General features: G+C 52.7%; 1 protein-coding gene across 14 annotated transcripts in view; it reads right to left on the reverse strand.

The window, feature by feature from the left end:
- Positions 1 to 220: 220 nt before the first annotated feature.
- KSR1 (kinase suppressor of ras 1) overlaps positions 221 to 20077 on the reverse strand; it is a 163888-nt gene continuing 144031 nt past the window's right edge. For 10 of the 14 annotated variants that reach the window (XM_045487982.1, XM_045487988.1, XM_045487983.1 and 7 more), the window contains 7 exons: positions 19185 to 19281; positions 16003 to 16136; positions 15136 to 15267; positions 13824 to 13959; positions 7783 to 7916; positions 5133 to 5213; positions 221 to 3233 (listed from right to left, as the gene is read on the reverse strand). In XM_045487982.1, the coding sequence (XP_045343938.1) occupies positions 3155 to 3233; positions 5133 to 5213; positions 7783 to 7916; positions 13824 to 13959; positions 15136 to 15267; positions 16003 to 16136; positions 19185 to 19281 (793 nt within the window). In that variant the 3' untranslated portion in view covers positions 221 to 3154. Of the gene's footprint in view, positions 4522 to 5132; positions 5214 to 7782; positions 7917 to 13823; positions 13960 to 15135; positions 15268 to 16002; positions 16137 to 19184; positions 19282 to 20077 lie in introns of all 14 variants that reach the window. The other 4 variants (XM_045487984.1, XM_045487987.1, XM_045487986.1 and 1 more) reach the window with 3 other exon arrangements.

A 20077-nucleotide genomic window follows, 5' to 3' on the forward strand; every position in this document is an offset into this window, starting at 1 on the left:
TGGATGACTGTCCTCTGGGCACCGTGGGCTCTGACGCCATTTTGTCTCCACTCCGTCTGTCTTCAAAGTCCATGGGTAACTTCTTTGTTCGGAAGGGGCTCCCAGAGGGGGTCCAACCATCCCGGACCCCCCCCCCCTCCATTCCTATTCCCCCTCGCCATCCATCTGAGCAGCCCCTCGCACTCATCTGGAGCTGACCCAAGTAGACACGAGCCCCAGACACCTTGGTACAATTTTATTCACAAACTCCAGACACCCAGGCTTGGCCTGGCACAAAGGATGTGTTCTTGCCAGCGGCAAAAAACTGCTAACAGCACGTTCATGAATACTAACCGTTTTAATTTAAATTAATAGCATTTCTGGAAGACAAATGCGGTTGATAGAAAATATAAAAACTTTTACTGTACAAATTTTACATCACATTCAAAAAAAAGCAGGCGTGTGCCTGTGGCCACGGAAGACGCTGGCTTTACACACACTGATGAAATCCTGGCGAACACTGCAGCATCGTACGAGCTCCCTAAATGGCTTCACATTTGTGTTTCCACCCCGTCCCCCCCGCCCCCCAAATCAACACAGAACCACGGCAATACAGGCTTACAGGGTGCACAGCTGCCCCCTGTGATCACAAGAAGAAAGGCCACGACGGGGCAGGATTCCAGCGCCCTGCGCGGATTTGGTGACGCGAGAGAGGTCAACATCGCTACACTGCCCTCGACTAACGGGGAGCTTGCTAGGATTCGGGATCTCGAGTTGGATGGAGACCCAGGGACTGCGGCTTGGGGGAATAAAGGCAGCGGGGACATGGGCCCTAGGGTTTGGGAGGGGACGTTGGGGACTGGGGGCCTGCTGTAAAGAAGGACCAAAGCTTGGGCTCCACTCTCAGACCCCGCTGGGGACTCCGCAGCCCCCAGAGCTCTCGGCAAGGAGGCCCTCCCAGCTTCTCCGTCCCCTTCACGGCTGGCCGTGAGGGCTGAATTCACAGTATCTGCCGTCCTTCGTGTGTTTCCATGGCAGATGGGGAGAGCACACAGAAGGGCAAGCACGTGTTCCCAACCTCAATTCACAGTCACTTAAAGAGACGGAAGGAGAAGGGGACCACGTTCGTTTTTTTTTTTTAAATGACCGGCAGCACAGAAGCTAGGCCAAGAGCTGGGGGGCCGTCCAGGGCCCTGAAGACGAAGGGGGTGTCCCCCAGGCCTTCGGCTCTCCTTCAGGGTTCCTGGCAAAGTGTCAATTCCTTAAGGGCAGGGACTGTGACGGCTCCCATCGTGGGTCCCTGAACTTGCATAAGACACCGTAGGTATTCGACGAAAGCTTCTTGAACTGACCTGCAGGCGTGACGCCCACGGAGGGGGGGGAGGCCAAGGGATGACAGGATGAGACCAGCAGTCTCACGGAGGAGGGAAAGAGCCACCCGGGGCTGACTCGAGCTGGGTGTCAGCTCCTGTCTTCCCCGACCAGGAAGGGAAAGGAGCTCGGGTCTGGGGCGCTCATGGGGGACGGGAGCCTGGATACCTTGCCCAGCTGCACAGCTGCGCTCTCCAAGCGAGTGTGGGTCGGGCCGGGGGGCATGTGACCCAGAGACAGGAAGGTGGCCCTACGACTTTGAGGCCGCGGCCTACTTCCCAGGACATTGTGGCCAGACTCCAGGGAAGGCTCTGAAGATTGAAGATTGGGAGCTTTGCTGGGGGAGTCTAAACGAAAGGGATGGGTGGCCCACACACCTCCCCGTCTTGGCTCAGAGCATGGACACAGGTTCTGGGTCTGAATCCAACCACGTCTCCACCCTCGTCACCCTTGGTCAGTTCTGGTTTGGGGCCTAACATGGCATAACGTCCACTGAAGGCTACTCTCCCGTTTGGAACTTTTCTCTTTAGGTGACGGCTTCTGACGAAGACAGACAGGATGCTCTCACGTCACCGACTTTCCCCAGTCAAGCCCCTCCTTCTGGCGCAAATGTACGCAAGTGGCCCGGACTCGGTTCACGGAAGGCTCTGAAGACTGGGGGCCGGGTGGGTCCAGATGAAAGGCGTGGGGGGCACGGGCCTCCCGTCCCAGCCGAGAACTCAGACGCGGGCAGGGGAAGAGTCAGGAGTGGCAAGGACTTCGAAAAGGGCTGGGGGAGAAGAGGTGGGCAGTTCCGAACCTTGGCATGACTGCTGACGGGCTCCCAAAGAGCCAGGTCACCCTGTGGCTGGGAGGGTGGGCTCAGGGACCCTACTGCCTGCCACTTCTCTCTCCCCCTACCTTCTTTCTTCTCACCAATCAAGCCTTCGTGGTGTCCACAGCTGTGGGGCTGGGCCTTCACTCTTAGCCTCTTCGCTCAGATGTGAGCCAGGGACACGGATGAGTCCCAGCTCCTCAGCGTCTGCCTTCCTGGAAGCCGCGAGAAGGAAAGCTCTCTACAGGCCGTACAAACCCTGGCTACCAACCACTGGGTCAGCCCAGATGTTATTTGGGTTTCAGCCGTCTCTACTTTTCTGGCAGGTAGGGGCTGGATCCCTGGGGCCGAGTGAGAACCCCAGCTCGCTGGGAACCCCTGACCCTCATAATCCAGCTTGGTTCCTAGCCAGGGTTTCCTCTGCCAGAGGAAAAAGGGACAGTGTCCTTCCGGTAGGACGGGGGAGAACCCTACAGAGGGAGATTCCCCACGGATGGGGTTTAGGGCCAAAGCAGAGTCCAGGTGGAACCTTGTGGTCCCCATCCTACCCCGAGAACAGCCACCGTCACCGTGCTTTTCTTCCTTCTCGCTGCCGACAGGGGCCTCCGGGGCTGGGGGTGGGGGTCGCTTCCACCAGCCTGGCAGGTGGTGCCAGCCCACTTCTGCAGAGCATTTTTTCTTAGTACCTGTTGTAAAACAGCGAGCTCACTCCACAGGGGCGTATATGTAAACGTTTGCTGCCTGTCAGGGCGGGTCTGGTTGTTGGTGATGTCACTTTAAGACAAACAGCAGGTGCAGCTCCATTGCCAGCCCGGGTGTTTCCGTGGACGAAAGGTCTGAATCGATGAGTCGCGTTCCTGGGTTGCGGCACTTGGGAGGGTGGACCGATGTCTTGGAGAGGGTTTTCGTTTCTGTCGTTGGCGGTCATTGGGATGTTTCAGGACCGCGTTTAAGAGAGAAAGAAATCGGCAGAAAAAGTGCACAAGTTGGCTACATCTTTGGATTACTGGGCTCCAGGACACCCAAGCCAAACCTTTCGAACCGGGGTACAACTTTGCTGCTGTTAATGCTGCAAAGAGGAACAAAAAGAAGGGTTACGGCCACGCTGGTCTCCATTAGAAGTGGGGCGGTGTTAGCTAGGTCAGTCTCAGAAGCTCCGCGGAGGACCCGGCCCCAGCAAGAAGCGAGAGTGACTGCATGCCAACGGCCTCGGCTGAGCTGCTCCTGGCCACACGTGGCCGGGGTGCTAAGACTTGGCCACACACCCTCCCGGGGTGGGGGTGGGGGTGGGGGCAGTGGGCTCGTTAGTCTCCGAGTCCTCAGCACCAGTCACTGCCGTGGCCTTGTCCAAACTACTTTCTCACCTGCAGCCCAGCAGAGCTCTGCTCCGAGCACAAGCGGGAGGAGAGAGAAACCTGTCCCCAAGTACCGAGAGGGACATCCCACACTCCTTTCGGACAAGGTCCCCAGGCGTCAGAGACCACGTGGGAAGCAAGCTGAAATGCAGATTCTCAGGGCCCACCTCCGGAGACCTGGGCTCAGTTGTGGGAGGGACCCCAGGAATGTGAATTTGGTAAGCGGCACAGCGAGTGTGTGTGGCCTCTCAGCCACACTCTTGATGAACGCTGACCTGGGGCCTGGTACTTTCTGTCCGCACTGGGCGGATGTAAAGGGAGTTAACATCGTGGGGACCGGGGGGCAAAAGCTTTGTTCTCATCAGTGAAATCGTCTGGCGACAGCCCTCCCCCACCCCCCGCTTTGTTTTAGGACAACTTTCCTAAGCGCGCCGCTGAGGACAAAGCCCTGGCAGGCTAGTGTCTTTCACGGCAACAGGACTTTTGGTGTCCACCACCCCCCGGCCCTCCAGGGGGGGCCTGGCCTTCGGCAGCTCTGAAATCCTCCCGTTCCTTGCTGGACAAGATCTCTGCGGCTCAGCAGCCAAGCCAAACCTCTCCGCTGTGCTGTGGGAGCAGTACAGCCGGCGGGAGGCCGAGGTGCTCAGGGGGGCACGAATCTCGCTGAGGTGTTAGTAGGGAGACAGCACCACCCAAACACAAACAGTGCCGCCCCACAGAAGAAGAGTTAGACAATGAAGTCCCATCCGGGAGGCAATTCTGTTAGGGGATCCTCGTGGGCAGCGGTTACTCAGGCACACATAGGCCGTGGAGAGGGGTGGGGGTCAGTTTCAAAAACAAAGCGAGAGAAGAAGTCTCGGGAGAGACGCTCGGAGCAGCAGAGATCGCATCCCCTGGGTTAGTGCCCGCATCTCAGTTTGCGCTTGAGCAGAAGTCACGGTGCCACGGGTCGATTAGGAGGAAGAAAGCCCCGAGTGCATGCAAGGCAGCCAGGCCTACAACCTACGGGAAGAAAGAGAAGAGGGGAGAACCAAGTCAGAAGCCGAGCCCACAGAGGGGCAGGGGGAGCGGCAGAGGCCTGGCCAGGGCAGGGGGCAGGGGACCCTCTTTCCCCGCGGAGGGGGAAAAAGGCATCCCCACTCCATTCCCAGCTGGGCATCCCAGAGAGCCTGGAAGGGACCTGGCACGAAGCACCTGTCCAGAGCTCCGCCGGGACAGTCACAGAATGTTTAGACAGAGGTTGGCCAATGGGCCCACTGCCCCTCAGCCCCGGACTATCCAAAGTGACTTCCTAAAAGTTCACTGTTTTTGCTTACTGCTTTCCCTTCTTTGAAGCTCTGGCCAGAGGGCACCCTGGACTTGGGCCACTGATCTGAGATCGCTCCCACCCAGGGACGGGCCATCATCTGCCACAGTGGGTAGACGGAGGCCCTGCCACCTGCTGTGGGTCTTCCTGGCCCAGCGAGAGACGCACAGGCCTGGGGACCCTTGCCAGTGGCCGTTTCAGCGACAGGAGTATCACTTCGGTTTATGCGAACAAAACACACAAAAACGGGGAAGCCGGACGCAGAGACAGAGCAGGAAGCAGGGTGCAAACAGGCAGAAAGACACACTGTTCCTCCAGAACCGGAAAGGAGTTCTTAAAGTCCAGGTGGCCGTAACGTCCTTTCCCGTAGTAGCGGCTCCGCCAGCGCCTGGGGGGGCCCCGCGGCCATTTTGCCAAGTGTGGGAACAGCGCAGTCCAGTGGGTGACGGGAGTCAGGCACCCGGTGCAGACGGGTGGAGGAGGAGCCCCGGGAATCAGGACGGCAGGGAGGGGAGGGACGACAGAAGGGGCCAGCGCATCCGCCACCCCCCGAAAATAAAGCAGCAAGACGGATGGAAAAGAAAAGAGAAGATGAGAATTAGACACTGAATGTGTTGAAGAACAGATCCTGAGCGGGAAGCTTGGACTGAGACTCATGCGGGGCTGCTGGCATTCTTTCCTCCCAGGGGCTAAAACGGATGGCTTTGGGCACGGAACGACGCCCATGTGGGACTCCCGTTTCCCACCTGTGAAATGAGAAGGTGGGGCTATGTGGTCTTTAGGGAATCTGGAAGTATCTCCGGAATGCCAGACCCACCTGCTGCGGCCTTCTCTTCTGTGGCTGAGAAAACCAGCATCCAAGATATTAAACAAGTCGCCCAAGGTCTGACAAACCAGATCCTTGAACTTTTTGCAAGTCCAGGGGAACCCTAGTCTCTTGGCCTCTGCCAGGAGAGCTCCTGCTCAAAACCCAGTTCCAGTGACCCCACCCCCACCCCCCCGCTTCTGGACACCCTTTCTCAAGCCCCCTGGGTGGGCACAGACGCCCCTGCGTGTGTTCCCACAAAGGCTGTTCTCTGTCACAGCCCTTAGCATGTTATAACCATTCCCTTCTTTATCCAATTACACTATAAACTCCTTGCTGGCCGAAACCTGGCCTTGGCCTTCAGTCTCCCCAGGTGTGTAGCAGGTACCCAGCAAAGGCTGGCTACAACCCACACCTTTAATGGCCACATTAGGTTATGGAGTCTGACTCATCTTAAGAGCAAAATATCGAAACTACTGTGTCATTCTAACAGACACAGCCCTAAACTGTCATTCCTCTAGACCGTCCCTACAAATGACCTAAATCAGCAGTTCACTGCATTTCTTCACGGACTTCTGCCTGCAACCTCTGGTAGGTCAGGCGACCCTGCCAGGCTTCCCCTCCCCTCCCCTGCAGCTTGAGACCCCGTTTGGCTTGTTTTCAGATGGGAGGGGCTGGCGAACTATACTGACGCCAAATCCAGCCACTAAAAGATGTGGACCACTTTGAAGCTTTGTCCAAAACAAAAACAGAAAAACCAAGAACATATGAGAGACCACATGACCCACAAGCCTAAAATATTTACCAGCCGCCCTTTCTAGAACCATGGACAGTACAGCTGCCACCAAACACCTGGGCAGCAGACGTGGGATCAGGTGTAGCTTCTCCAGGGGCTCAGCGATGTGGCCGCAGGTGCCCCACGAGCCGCTTGGGGGTGTGGACAGGCTTCTGCCCCCACAACTAGCAAGGGCAGCTCTACTTTATCTGTTATGATCAATGGGGACTTGGTGGGAGATCGCACTTGTAGGAAGTGCCCTTGGCCTTCAAAAAGTTTAAAACCGCTCCTGTCACTCAGGGGTCTGGTCACATAGGGCCTGCCCAACCCGTTTCTGTATAATCCATAAACTAAGAATGGTTTTTACCTTTCTAAATGGGTTGGGGGGGGTGGGGAATCAAAAGAAGATTTCAGAATATGGGAAAGCTGCATGAAGTTCAAGGGTGAGCGTCCCTAAATAAAGCTGTTTTAGAGCACAGCCATCCCCTGATGTAGCTGCTGGGGCTGCTCTTACATCAGACGGCAGAGCTGAGTCCTTGCGACGGGGACTGTATATGGTGCTGTCATGGCCTCACACTGCTGCTGAGTGCGCTACAAATCCTGGGGGCCTGAAAAGCCTAACACAGCTCCCTCCGCTAGAAGCCCGTCCCCCTTCACAAGTTGGCCAGTGTCGCTCTGGCCCAACCCTCGCTTGCTAAAGCCGTGGAAACCGAGGCCCAGAACAAGGAAGGACTTTCCCGGATTCTCACAAAGGGCTCGCAGCAGGGCAGAGGTCCGTTTCTGAGTGTTCTGGCAGAGAGGGCCAGAGGGGCACAGCACGAAGGGAACGAGACGGAATGGAGGAGTAAAGACCACCCTGTACCAAGGGGGTACAAAGGACAGTGTGATTAAACAGAAGGGAGCTGGACTTCTCGTGTCAGAGGAGCACACAAACTCAGGCCATGCCGTCCCCGTAACAGGTGGCTGATCTGGGGGCTAGAAACCAGTCTCGAGTCTGCCCCCTTTTAAGTAACGGTCACTTTGCCGATTTTGGTGGTGCTGTAACACCCACGCTGCTCTGGCTTCCTGTCTGGCCCCTTCTATGGTGGAATCTTCCCCAGGCCTAGCCTGGGCCCAGTGTCAGCCCTGTTCTGATAACAGCGATGCTGGGTTTTCACAACAGAGTACCAGAGACGCTCATCTCGCAAAAGGAGTCTCTGAAACAAACAAGACCCTAGTATCACTTGGACAAGGGGACTAGTCGCCTCTGGTGAATCTGCTCTGTATATTCCCCAGATCAAAGTCGTAGGCAGACAGAGCCGACAGGGCCCTTTAAGACACCAGGTCAGGCTGCAAAAGGCCTGCTTGGCGGGTGTGGCCCACGGAGGGGGGACTTACTCAGCGGACTTCCAGAAGTGGCCGGGGTGGGAGAGCCGCCGGTTCAGCTTGGGCAGTTTCTCCAGCATGTCCATCAGCAAGGTGAAGCTGGGCCTCTCCTGCAGGTCGAAAGCCCAGCAGGCAGACAGGATTTCCTGCAAGCAGAGCCGACATTAGTGGCGTGAGAGCTGGCGGGGAGCGAGGAAGGCACGGCTGGGCTACGCGGCATAGGACCCCTTTGATGCTCTCAAGCACCACCCCCCCTTCTGTCCGTGTCCCCTGAACATCCTGCCGATAGTAAGAAGACTGGCCATTTCTGGAGTAGTTATTCCAGAGAAATAATTGAATCTCAGAAGAGCTCATGCTTCTAGTGGAAAACAAAGGGCACGAGCTTGTCTCCCCTCTTTTCTTCTTAGACCGTCCTGGAATAACAGGAATAAAGCTGAATAAACAGGTAATAGGAAAGAGATCAGAAATGGGATTGTAGGGGTGCCTGGGTGGCTCAGTTGGTTAAGTGTCCGACTCTTGGTTTTGGCTCAGGTCATGCTCTCACGGTTTCATGAGTTTGAGACCTGCATCAGGCTCTGTGCTGATCGTGCAGGGCCTGCTTGGGATTCTCTCTCTCCCCACTGCCCCTCCCCTACTTATGCGGTCTCGGTCTCTCTCAACATAAACACACTTAAAAAAAAAAAAAAAAGAAAAAAAAGAAAGAAACGGGGTTGTAGATTTTTCGAATGGAAAGCAGAAGAAACACAAGATGCTCAGAATAATTGTGGGGTGGGACCACAATGGAGGCAGGACCTCAGCGTTCCAGGAATGGAGGCTGGGAGCGACCAGGATAAAACACAGGGCAGAACTTGAGAGTTAGCAGAGCACCCTTCCCGAATGCCCCCTAAGAGTGAAGGCCCTCTGACATGGGTAGTTTGCTGCCTACTCTCAGGATCTGCACATCTACAGTACACCCTGCAGCCTTTCAGTTCAGCAGAGCTCCTGTGAGAAAACAGGCCTGCACACACGACCAGGCAGGAAATGCTCACTGACTTAGGCAGCTCGGGCTTCTGTTCTCAAGTACAACTGAGTGTGTGTGTGTGTGTGTGTGTGTGTGTGTGTGTGTGTGTAGAAGCTACTCTATCCATAAAACAAGACCAAGGTGCAATAAAAAAAACACACCAAAAATAAGGGAGTGCTTGAAATTAATAATACAACTTTTGAAATGAAATATTAGGAGTACTGGAAGATAAAATCCAGGAAATTCCCCCCAGATTGTGTACTCAATTTTAGGTAGGGAATAGAAAACATTCAAGAAGGTCAAAGACGAGTGCCTGGGTGGCTCAGTCGGGTGAGTGTCCGACTCTTGATTTTGGCTCAGGTCATGATCCCAGGGTCATGGGATCGAGACTCACGTCAGGCTCTGCACTGAACGTGCAGCCTGCTTAAGAGTCTCCCTCTCTCTCCTTCTCTCTGCTCCTCTCTCCCACTTGTACTCTCTCTCTCCCTCTCTAAAATAAAAGAAAGAAGGTAAAAGACATAGAAGCTCACCAAGGATCAAATTCTGTCTAATGGGAGTTTCCACAAGAGAAAACAAAGAAACTATAGGGCAGGAAACTATATAAAAAAGAAAAAAAAAAAACATAATAAAAGTAAATTTCCCAGCAACTTTCAAGGGAAATTGGAATCTTACTCTGAAAAGGCTCAGTGAAGGGACCCAACAGAAAAAAGAAAATCAAACCAAGAAATAAACTTATTCTAAGGTATATTTTAATAAAATTTCAACATAACAAGGATAAAGAGAAGATCCCAAGAGGTTCCCAGAAAGAATAAAACAGGGCATCTATAAAAGATTGAGAATTAAGATTAATATCAGATTGCTCAGCAATGCACTGGACACTTAGTAGATAGCAGAGCAAAAATGTCACATTCTTAGGCAAGGTTATTGTGTACCTCTGGTGTGAAAGTGAAGCAAGGACTTGTTTAGGCATGTACGGATTCAAAGACTCTCTTATGCATCTACTGGGAAGGAGATCCTTTAGGTTTCACTCTCATTTTGCTGGAGTGCAAATAAAGAAATGGAAAGACATGAGATACAAGAAATTCTAGTATTCACCCAGGAATGAATGAAAAGAAATGAAAAAATGACAACACTACAGTAGGCCTAAAATTCCATCATGCAAATTATAAGAAATCAGTGGGCCCTGAAAAGAATGAAACAAATTCCATTCCATAAGCAGTGTGTAAGAGATGCAAGACCTTAGGAATATGGTAAAGGTGTTTATTACCTCTCTCAATGAGGAAGAAAAGAAAGGCCATTAGAAACTACAGGAAAAACATAAAACCACACAAGAAAACCATGGTCCACATGTGAAGCCAACAAAATCGTGGTGAGCCTTTGAATAACTGATAGAATGGAAGAAAAGAGATGGACCCACAAAGAAGAAAATGTAATCCCTGTGAACTACTTAACCGGTATCTAATAGCAATTACAATCTATTATAATAGTGCACACATTGTTTGTTGTCTTTTCACTTTTAGCCTCTATCTATAGATACAGGATGGAAGACTTAATCATGGCAACACAAAATTAGTCCTGATAAAAGCATAAAGAGAAAGCAATGCAAGTTGAGCAGAGAAGAAGGGGCAGAGGGTCCTGGAATGAAGACCTGATGGAACAAGAAGTCAGTCTTTTGGAGAGTGACCAGAGGAAAGGGACTGCTGGTTTTCATTAAGAATCCTCTGGCCTTTTGATGTCATCCTGTGCACACTAACTCACCATGGCTGCCTTAACACAGAAAGTAGTGCCTGGTGATAAACTTACAGTAGTGTGGCTGGAGGGACAGAGATAAGGTGCCCCTCCGAGGGAACTTACTACTTTTGACTATGAGTCAAAGATTACTTTTTATTGCCACTTACCAACACCCCCTCTACCCTCCAATGGCAATGTATTAAAAAAAAAAAGAAAAGAAAAGATCAAACAGGAAAGTCAACTTTCATGAGCCAGAAGCTGACTGCTGGAACGTTTGCTCTCTGCCCCCATTTCCCCACCCCCTGTGCCTAATCGATTCTTAAGAAGCTTCAAAGGTCACATAACCCCACGCTGCTAGAGATCCTTCCAAAACACAACTCTGGCTGTGCACTAGGAGGAGCTTTATTTAAAAATGAAAAATAAAAACAACTAATTATGATCTTAGCCCCAACCCAGGCCAATTAAATCTTTCTGTCTGGTGGAGGCCCTAGACCTGATATTTTTAAGAGCTCACCGGCTCAGTCGGTTAAGCACCCAACTCTTGATTTCAGCTCAGGTCATGATCTCACAGTCATGAGATCAAGCCCTGTGGCAGGCTCAGCGCTGGGCATGGAGCCCAACTGAGGCTGATTCTCTCTCTCCCTCTCTCTGCCCTTACCCTTCACATGTGTGCACATCTGTGCATGTACTCTCTCTCTCCCTCAAAATAAATAAACATTAAAGTAAATAAATAAAAGCTCCCAGATGATTCTGACTTGTAGCCAGCATTGAATCCTGACTCCTTTGTAGTCCTCTGATGGGCTCTGCACTCTGTTCCAGGCCCTCACCCACCACTCTGCTCTAAGACTCTAAGTGTGTAGAAATATAATTGTGATTGTTGCTAAGGCTATTTTTTCCTTCCGATAAAACATACATGCACGCATACTCTGGCTTATACAAAGCGTCCTTAATAACTTTATTGTAAAGTTATTAGAAATTGGAAATAACCTAAATGTCCAACAACAGAGAAGTAGGTACATTATGGCGTAAGCCATGGGACAGGAGGGTAGACAGACTTAAAAGGATTTGTCAATGACTTAAAAATAATAAGCACAGTAAAAGGTCGTGTGGAAAAAAGATCATGATTAAGAAAAAATTAGCTATGTGTTAGGAGCTTGATCTTGCTAAAGGTATGTATTTAAAAAAAATTTGGGGGAGATGGGCACCGGGGTGGTTCAGTAGGTTGTGCATCTGACTTGGGCTCAGGTCATGATCTCGCGGTTTATGAGTTCAAGCCCCACATCCGGATCGCTGCTGTCAGCCTGTCAGCGCAGAGCCCATTTCGGATTCTCTGTCTCTCTCTCTCTGCCCCTCCCCTGCTTGCACTCTCCTCCAAATAAATAAATATTTTTAAAAAAAGAACTTAAAGGAATTTTTTTAAGACTGTAGGGTAGTAGCTGCTTTAGCTGCTCTCTGAACTACCCAGCAGCCAGGAGCCCGGACCCCTCCTACCACTACCCTGCTAAGGTGTCCAAGGCCATGTCATGGGAAAGGTGGTTCTGCCTGAGGAGCTGGCCAAGAGCATCGGGGAGGCACTCGTCACCCACTCGCCTTGCCTGACACCCCAGCGAGGTGGTATCAGTTGGCCAAAGAGGAGCCTGGTGTCCGTGCTGTAGATTAGCATTTTGGTGTCATTCCTTTTTTTTTTTTTTTTTTAAATGTGTATTTATTTTTGAGAGAGAAAGACACAGAGGGCGAGTGGGGCAGGGGCAGAGGGACAGAGACAGAGAGTGGGGGGGGGGGGGAGGGAGGGAGACACAGAATCCTCCAGGATCCGAGCTGTCAGCACACAGCCTGACGCGGGGTTTGAACCCACGAACTGTGAGATTATGACCTGAGCCGAAGTCGGACGCTTAACCAACTACGCCCCTATTTTGGTGTCATTCTTGGAGGGGCGTCCCTGTACAAACAGTTTGCACTTCAACCAGATGGCATGTACTCCTGAGGAAATAAAGTACACCAAGCACAATGTCAAGCGAGTATTCCAAAGATGCCCTACCAGTCCAAGGAGGCAAATACTAAGATCTGTTAAGATCTTGAAAGAAGGGGCACCTGGGTGGCTCCATCAGTTAAACACCCGACTTCGGCTCAGGTCATGATCCCACGGTTCGTGGGTTTGAGCCCCGCGTCGGGCTCTGTGCTGACAGCTCAGAGCCTGGATGGAGCCTGCTTCAGATTCTGTGTCTCCCTCTCTCTCTGCCCCTCCCCTGCTCACACTCTGTCTCTGCCTCTCTCTCAAAAACAAACATTAAACAAAAATTTTTTTTAAAGATCTTCAAGGAAGATTAGGTTGCATTTCTCACTCTGCCTGTCCCAGTTTGCAGATGGGGATTCTGCCAACACTGTCCAGGACTTCAACAAGAAGGTCACAGCCTAGTTAGATCTCAACCCAGACCAGCATGAGGTGGTCCTCCAATGTTATGCCACCCAGATACCTACTGGAGCTTATTAACATCCAGGCTGGCACCTATCTGCTCAAAACGTTGAGCCCTGGGTTCCTTTATGTGTCATTATGCCAGGGCGAGGAAACTTACAAAATGCAACGCAGAGAAACCATTAGAGGTATTCAGAAACACGAGATCAGCACCTGATTTGGCACTGTGGCAACCCAAATACACTGTGGAAACTTCGATTCGTTCTTTAACAGTTGAGAAGAACACTTTAGAGAAAGATCCGATACCATGGTAACCCCCCATCCATTTGTGCTCTGTGCATCCATCACCTTCTTTCATGTAAGTAACAGACGGGGTTTTACTATCTTTTCAACTCACAATTCAGTTAAAAGCATTACCTTTATTTTTATTTCTTTCCAGTCTTTTTTTTTTTTTTTTTAACATTTATTTTTGAGCGACAGAGGGAGACAGAGTGCAAGCCAAGGAGGGGCAGAGAGAGAGGGAGACACAGAATCCGAAGCAGGCTCCAGGCTCCCAGCTGTCAGCCCAGAGCCCGACACGGGGCTGGAATCCACGAACCGTGAGATCCTGACCTGAGCTGAAGTCTGATGCTTAACTGATTGAGCCACCCAGATGCCTCCCACCCCCCCCCTCCCCCGCCACCACCCACTATTTTTTTTTAAAGACCATGGTTTTGTATAAAGAAAAACAGTTGGGTAATAAAGGACACAGACCTTTTAGCCAGCAGCAAAGAGGCCTGCCCAGCATACTTCTGCCTCCTGGTGGGTCCCCTTTCTCAGGTGAGTAAATGAAGAAGGGTACACCTGCTGTGTGCCCAGCCTCCCTCCCTCTAGCCCTCCGTCCCTCTCTAAGAACAGGGGGCTACTCACAGTGACTTCCTTCCCCAGGCTGACGGAGGCCAGGACGCGCTTCATTCCCTCTCCACTTCCAATCTGCCAGATCAAGGCCTCTGCAGCTTGGTTCTTAAAGGGCCAGTCTCTTGCTTGAAGTTCATACCAAACAGTCCTGTGGGGACCACCCACGCAGCGTGAGCTCCTGAACCGCTCGGCCCAGCTCATGCCCAGGGGAAGTCGGTGGGGGGGGGGGGGGGGGTCCTGCTGCCACAGTGCGAGGAACCCAGCCAGAACATCCGGGATCCTCCTCCAGCTTTCCCCACCCACCAGGCTCCCAGAGATATCATGACAGCATCCCAGCAGCTCCTTCCAGTCACAAGGGGACCCGTGGCCCTACACATCTGTTGTGATGGAAGGTCTGAGGCTGCACAGGCTCCGAACAGATATCCTGCTACAAATGTCTAGCCTCAGTGGGGCTGATGCTTACGTCCAAGGTTGTCCGAGGAGTAACAAAGGCCAAGCCAAGCACCTGGCACGCACACAGGTGCTCAGGAAGTAAGAGTTCAAGGTAAGGAGAGGAAGAAACTACCGTCAGGGGAAAGGACACCCAGAGATGACAGGGTGAGGCCCTCACTCAGCCTCTCCAAGCTCCCTCACCTTTCCTGACTCATCTTGACCTTCTCTGTTAGACCCCCACTGTTCAGTGCAGGAGCCACTAGCCACGGGGGGCGATCGAGCAACTGAAACGTGGAGAGCGGACCTGAGATGTGCTGCGGGTACAAAGTACTCTCCAAAGTTTGGAAACTTCGTTGGGTAAAATAGCTCCTTAATTTTTAAATTTTGATTACATGTTGAAATGATAATATTTTGGATATATTGAGCTAAACACATTATCAAAAGAGGTTTTATCTATTTTTCTTTTTTTTTTTTAGCATGGCTAAGAGAAAACTTTAAATTCTGTATCTGGCTCACGTTATGTGTCTATATTTTTATTTTTCTCTTGGTTAGCTTCATGGGGGCACTAGAGGCCGGCTGGCAGGACCCCCTGGTTCTCCCAGAGGGACAATTCTTAGCTCTGGTCAGCATCTCCACGGGGCACTGGGTGAGACAGACACCCAGAAATTACCTCAGTCCTCATGAAACCTTAGAGGAGGTACCATTATTCTTCCCATTTTACAGCTGGGGAAAGAGAAGGTCAAGGATGTGGTTCCTTAGCCAACAAGCGGCAGAATCAGGACTTGAAGCACGACATCACCCCCTCCCTACCCCCAAGGTCAGCCGTGCCCTTTCTTTCGGTCACTCTTGGCCTCAGAGCCCCAAAAGAGGGGGACGCGTGGGTCCTCCTCACCCAAATGCATAGACGTCAGCAGCTTTGGAGAATGGCAGCTGGTCCTCGTCCTTCCCGGGGGTCATCTCGCGGACAATCTCCGGGGCCAAGTAGCACAGCCAGTCATGTGACAGCTTCAGCTGGTTCTCACGCCTGGAGGCCAAGAAGCCAGAACGAGGACATGGGAGCCTTTCAGCCAGCAGCAAAGAGGCAGCCCGGCACACGGGTGCCCCAGGGCCAGCACCCCACCCATGCGTGGCCCCGAAAACAGCACACTGATCCTGCACTTGGCCAAGGCACCGGTGCTTTGGGGGGACGTTACAGAAGAGGGATAACCCGGTTTTTCTAGGAAAGCAGGTATTAGCAGGGAGCTGATTGATTCTCCAGCCTGGGAGAGTGGAGTGTCTACAAGAAAGGAAATCAGTCTGCCTGTGTATGTGACAACCTGGCCTGGGGCTCGATCTCCAGCCTGACTGCCACTCTCCTTCCTGGAGGTCCCCCAGGTTCTCGGAGAAGAGCCTTTCTCCCCACCCCCACCTTTCAAGATTTGGGGAAATAAAACCTGATGCTCTTCCTCGTACTGGGGACGTGAACCCTCGTCCCCTGTCCGAGTCAGTGAGCAAATAGGTCACGTGTGAGCAAGGGGACCCAGCCTCCACGGGGTCAGCCTGAGAATGAAGAGCCACGTATGAGCGACCCAAACGTCACCCATGCCTGACTCGGGACCAGAACCCTAAGGACAGGACCTAAGCAAACCTGGCCTTTCCTGTAGGGAGGGCAGCTCCTCAGCAACAGATAGCAAGTGCCCAGACCTCAGCTGCACCTCGGAGCCTGGCCGGCACCACCCAGTTCCTCCCCGTTCCGTCCAGACGCCCAAGGCCAACTCACCGTCCCTCTCGGACCACGCCCGAGATCCCAAACAGCCCGAAGTCTGTGATGACCACTTTGCCGTTGTCATAGAAGACGTTCTTGGATTTGAGATCTTTGTGCACAATGCCCTTGGCATGTAGATATCCCATGCCCTGGAAAACAGCGAGTCTCACGTCGGCGGGGCGGGAAGACGAGTGACAAGGATTCACCTTGGGCTGCCCACCTGGGCTGGGCAGTGAGCTGGACACCCTCCCCACGTCCCCTCATGGGATCTTCAAAGTCCTAGGCGGTCGAATTATCTCCGTTTTACAGATGAGGAAACCGAGCCTCAGAGAGGGGAAGTCACTTGCCCCAGGCCACACAGCAGTTAAGCAGCATTGCTGAGGCCTGGTTCAGGCTAGTCCGTGGCACTGTGCTGTCCAACGGGCACTGTATGCTTAGCTAAGGTGTGGAGAGGGTGGCAGGTGGGGAGCTGGGGGGTCAGGAAGTGTATAAAGAGCCGTGATACCCCCCACGTTAAGTCATACAGCAATCGGGTGATCTATAGGGTCTCTATCAGGCTTCACACCAACTGGCCTCTACCCGTAAGCTAGGCAAGGGCTCAGGCTGGGGAACAGAGATGAATTCCCAGAGAGGGGGCCCCCAAATTCAGGTGGTCCCAGTGTCTGTATGGGATACAGGCCACCTGACGCAGGCACGCTCTTGCCCAAGGTCCAACTGTCTTCTGACACGAAACTCAGGACTCCCGCGTACTCCCCCGATGCCCTCCAGAACGGGGGCAGCTGCCACCGCTGAAGTGGCCATCCCGCCAGCTCAGAAAGAGGCACACGTAAGGCCACCTCCCAACCGCCCACATGGAGGACGCCTCCCACATTGCGAGAGTCCTTCTGGCTTTAAAGCTACTTGGGGTGAGAAGTGGAAAAGTAAACAGACCACGTTTAGGGAACAGAAAGAACGAGCCGCGACACAGAAGCCAGCTGAGGCCAGAGCTCGGTCTGAGGGGGTCTGGAGAGCATCAGAGAAGAATTTACACGAGGCCGGAGATGGGGAGGGCGTGGGGTCTGTGGTAGCACCCCCCCACCGCCTCCCAAGGCTTGCAGGAGAGCTCTCACCCACGCTGTGCAAGCAGAGAGCCCCGGGAAAGACTGACTTGCTCCTTCCCCAAAGTCCATCCTGAATGCAAGAGGGTCATTCCTAGACTATCTGCCCATTTCCGAAACCCAATCAAGGCACAAGCCTTCCTCAGGGACCAAAGACACCACCCGGGGCCAAACAGGGACCAGCTACATGACCGAGGACGAGTGGCTGTGCCACTCTGAGCCTTGTGTACAGAAGAGGTGCCACGGGCTCGAAGGGCAGCTTCAAGAGATGAGATTTAAGTGCCCAGGTCTACAGGGCACCCGGGTGGCTCAGTCAGTGAAGCGTCCAACTTTGGCTCAGGTCACGATCTTGTGGTTTGTGGGTTCGAGCCCCGTGTCGGGCTCTGTGCGGACAGCTCGGAACCTGGAGCCTGCTTCGGATTCTGTGTCTCCCTCCCTCTCTGCCTCTCCCCCACTCACACGCTCTCTCAAAAATAAATAAACATTAAAAAAATTTTTTTCAAATAAAATAAAAAAATAAATGCTCAGGTCTGGAGCACAAATCCCCTCCCTTCTCACGCTATCTCGGGGTCTCCCAGAGTAGCTCCCCAATCACAAACCTAGCCAAAGGTCAGGACCCTGTTCTCGTATTTTGAACCTCAAGACGCCAAAGAGGAGAACAAAAGAAAGTAGCTTAGGGAGGACAGCGTTTCAGCAGGTGGAAAACCAAACGAGCCAGCAGAGAGGCGGCTTCCAGCTCTACGGCTCCAAAATCTTTGAGTAACTTCTCTCGTCTGCGCCTAGAATCTTCCGGATGGCTCCTTCATCTGACCTCAGCTGGTCAGCAACCATACAGACGCCCCAGAGTATGGACCGTAAGGAGAGAAAAACAGTTGGGTGCGGGGGAGGGAGGCAGAGCAGGGGAGACAGTGGGGAGCAGGGCCCAGCAAGTCGGGGGACAACATGAAGTAGGTGTAACACCCAGCGGCTCCCTCCACCTCCTCCAAAAGGAGACATGCTGCAAACGAAGGCGTAAATGTGGGGTTTTAACGGAGAGGCTTTGAAATTTAATTCATTAATTTAGCCACATGGACATGTCATGTCACGTGGAAATCTTGATTTGCGCATAGAAGTCACCGGTGACTCGTGTCTCTTCCTTGCTACAGACACGCACGCATGCACACATGCACGGTGGATGGCAGGAGGGAGGGAGGGAGGGAGGGAGAAAAAGGAAAGGTGGGAGCGGAGGTGGGAGACAGGGAGCTGCAGGGGGGTCCTAAGAGCAAGCTTTTCAACAAAAACAAGAAAAGCGGAGCTCCTCCCCAGCAGCAATCTGGCTTTTATCCAAGCCTGCTAGGTTGCTGAATGAAGCAACTTATAAATAAGCGTTTCTTTCATTTGTGTTTAATTACTCTAAATACATACATACATACATACATACATGCATACATACATACATAAATAAATAAATAAATAAATAGAATTTAAAGCCACCAATAAACAAAAAACTTAATAAACAAAACAAGGAAGGGAGGGAGGGAGGGAAGGAGGAAGAGAGAGAAAGACAGACAGACAGGCCAAGAGAGAGGGAGGGAGGGAGGGAGGGAGAGAGGGAGGGAGGGAGGGAGGCAGGAAGGCAGGCAGGCAGGCTGCCTGAGGGCCGGTCCTCACGAAACTTGGATTTGGAAACCTGAAGGCAGAAAAGCGTGGGTGCTTTCACACCGCCCTCAATCAGTTCAAAGACGCTCATCAAGCACCATGCCCTGTGCCCAGTGGGCCCTCGGCAGATTATCCCATTCTGCTCCAGCACTAATCCAACGGGGGAGGCTATATTGGAAGCCCCATCTTACTGGCTTACTGAAGAGGAAGTCAAGGCTCAGAGAGGCTCAATGACCCGCCCAAAGTCACACAGCTGGTGCGACCAGGATTCAAACCCTTAAAGCCTGCCGTGCTCCAATTCACCCGTCATCACAGACTGGGCGTCTAGCTCCTGGCTCTGAGTGGATGAGACACGGACAGAGGGAAGGAGACGGGGGCCCACCCTTGAGGTGCTCCAGCTACAGGAAGAGACGGAGCAGGAGGAAGGCCAGGAACCCCGGGACCAGCCGGCTCATCCTTTACCTTGATGATCTCCTGAGCAATCTGTCTGGTCTTGTTGATGTCCAGAGACGTCTTGGGGTCCCTCACAAATGAGTGCAATGTCCGCCCCTTGCAGAAGCTGTGGAGAGTGGTGGGGTCAGACAGAGGTGTGGGGCCAGCGCAGCTCGACCCCGGCCCTTGCGGCCAGAGTGGTGCCCCCAGCCTCTGGAGGACCCTCTCCATCCCCTGGACTGGTGAACACCGGAATCCTTGCTCTTACCCAAGCCTGACGCCCATTCCTTCCTGGCCAGGCCTGAGCGTGCAAAATCACACACACATGCACCTTGTTTCCTGAGGCCCAGGGCCTGCCCACCCCAGAACAGGAAACCCAGTGCACCAAGGCTCGTGGCAACCCAGAGAGCAGCCCGGCCTGGGGGGATTCAAGGCGGGAACGTGCCCCCTCGAACTCAGGGAAGAATCTGGCCTTTTAGGACTACAACTGGACGACATTTGGGGCTCTCCATGATGATGTGCACGATCTTTTTGCTGTTTTCTGATCACAGACATTTCATTACCATATAGGAGTGTGCAGGAGGAGGGTGGCATCATCAGGGGTGTCAGAGTGATTATTGGAAAATGGGCTCACATTTTCAGGCCTCCTCCTGCATTGACTCCTAAAACCTGGGCTGAGCAAGGACCCGGAGAGAATGTATAGCTCACTCCCCTGTTCCTGGGAAAAGTTCAGTTAAGGCATCTCATGAAGAAGCTAGTTTTAGGAAACTTCTCCAAGGAGATAGGATTCTTAGAGCCTCGGAGACTTGGAGAACCGGCCGAGGGGTCTGGGATAGTGGCTGATGGTTCCTCGTCTGTGTTCTAACGCCCTCAGCATAATCTGGTAATGGATGTTTTGTTATGTGTAGTCCCTTTAAGCAGAC

The sequence above is a fragment of the Leopardus geoffroyi genome, chromosome E1 (genome assembly GCF_018350155.1).
Source record: "Leopardus geoffroyi isolate Oge1 chromosome E1, O.geoffroyi_Oge1_pat1.0, whole genome shotgun sequence".
In the NCBI taxonomy this organism is placed as follows: Eukaryota; Metazoa; Chordata; class Mammalia; order Carnivora; family Felidae; genus Leopardus; species Leopardus geoffroyi.